At 65.2% G+C, this 2,037-nt stretch overlaps 1 protein-coding gene across 1 annotated transcript; it reads left to right on the top strand.

Annotated features, from left to right (window-relative positions):
* Positions 1-258: 258 nt before the first annotated feature.
* SETTUDRAFT_185146 (uncharacterized protein) lies at positions 259-2,037 on the top strand (the record flags this gene model as incomplete). The annotated part of the gene is made up of 1 exon (XM_008029770.1): positions 259-2,037. A coding segment is annotated over exon 1 (1,627 nt), but the record flags the coding sequence as incomplete, so codon positions are not given.

Here is a 2,037-nt window from a genome sequence, read left to right as displayed (position 1 = left end):
CGCCCATTGGCTCCTGCCCCCCCCCCCCCCCAGGCCGCCTCGACAACGCGGATCGCCCAGGCTGGCCGTCGCTCCCAGCTCCCAGCCAGCGTCCGCGTCTGCGCCCAAAAAGCCCCTCTGTGCCTACCACGACGCCTGCACTCGACGTCCGTCTTCTGCCCAAACCTCGCTCCCCCATCGTCCGCTCCGCGCCGCCCGTTCCTTGACTCACCACGCCCGCCTCTGCTCTGCCCTTTGCCCTCTGCGCATGCGCATCCCATCTCCCTCTGCCCGCCAGAGTTGCTCTCGGCTTCCTGTCGCACCCTGCCGGCCCTCGACGCCCTCGACGCCCTCGTCGCCGTCGCCGCCGCCGCCGCCCTCTTTGTTCCTGCGACTCCCGCCCCGACTGCCTCACCACACACGACGCCCCCATGGCCACCAGACGTAGCCCCAGCAGCACGAGCCCCTCGAACCTGTCCAACAGCCCCTTCCCCCACGGCTCCCACAGCAGCTCCACGTCATCGTCGCCCCCCAAGCCCTTTGCCTCGCACAACACCATGACTGCCGACGCCTTTGCAGCCCACATGTATGCCACGCCCGGCGCAATCGGCGAGCGCAGGCCCGTAGACAAGAGTCCGGTTGCCAGCCCCCGCCACAGCATCCTCCTGCGCAAACTGCCCGCCAACAGCGACCGCGAGGCGGTGCGCAATATCCTCCTCTTTGCCAAGGACCTCATCGACTGCGAGGTCCTCAGCCAGCCCCGCCACGCCGACGACAAGGGCTTTGCCTGCGCCGTCGCCCACTTCCAGACGTTTGACGGCGCCAAAGAAGCCCGCGACCTGCTCAATGGAAAGCGCAATGCCACCAACGATGCCACGCTCGTCGTCGAGCTGATGCACGAGGCCTCGCCCGGCGCCGTCGGCTCGCGTCGCAACACGCTCGACAGCATACCCGCGCGCCAGGCCTCGGTGGCAAGTGCCATGTCCACGTCCACGACCAACGCCCGCCAGTCTTCGCGATACAACGGCACCTTCCAAACCATGGAGAAGATGTCCCCACCCAACGGGACCCCGGGTCTTGGCAACGGAGAATTCCCGGTCAATAACCTCTTCTCGCCCACGTCCCCCGTCAACACTTCGTTTGCAAGCCGCAACCTGGGCAAATCCGTCATCAACGACGAGGCGGATGACGACGATGGCCTGCTCAACGAGTCGATTGGCTACGCCACCGGCGGCCCCCAGCCCCAGCCACAGCCCCAGCCCAGCATGCAGCGCCGTGCTACCAACCCAAACTCGTCGACCATTCCTGTCCAGCGCTTTGGAAGCCTTTCCCTCAACACCAACGGTGCCACCGGCGTCAAGTCGCCCCCCATACCAAACTACGTCTCCCCGCGTACCGGCTCCAACATGCAGTCGCCCGGCCCCGCCATGTCTGCCATGTCACCGCACAGCATCCCCTCTGCCCTGAGCAGCGGCCCCAGCACCGGCTACCAGCAGTATTCGCAGCACTTTGCCAGACCCACGTACCCGCCCGTGAACCCGGCAGACCAGAACCCGCCCTGCAACACGCTCTACGTGGGCAATCTCCCCATGGACACCTCCGAGGACGAACTCAAGGCCGTCTTTTCCAAGCAGCGCGGCTACAAGCGACTCTGCTTCCGGACCAAGCAAAACGGCCCCATGTGCTTTGTTGAATTCGAGGACACGTCGTTTGCTACCAAGGCCCTCAACGAACTCTATGGATACATGCTCCACAACAGTGTCAAGGGCGGCATCCGTCTAAGCTTCTCCAAGAATCCCTTGGGCGTCCGCAGTGGCCAGAACACGGGCATGGGCCCACAGTCTGCCATCACACCGACTACCCCTCTTTCGGGCTTTGGCAACAGTGTTGCTGCCCCTCCGGGCTTCTCTACGGCTACTGGCCCACCGCCAGGCTTGTCAGCACCTCCCGGGCTATCCGCTGCAAGCCACACCAATGGCAGCTCTGGCTTTGGCATGTATGCCAATGGCGGCTTCGGCATGGGTCCCAACGACATGGCGGCCTCGATGCGCCAGCCAC

Source organism: Exserohilum turcica (genome assembly GCF_000359705.1).
Source record: "Exserohilum turcica Et28A unplaced genomic scaffold SETTUscaffold_384, whole genome shotgun sequence".
Taxonomy (NCBI): Eukaryota; Fungi; Ascomycota; class Dothideomycetes; order Pleosporales; family Pleosporaceae; genus Exserohilum; species Exserohilum turcicum.
This window is presented reverse-complemented; position numbering and strand designations above follow the sequence as displayed.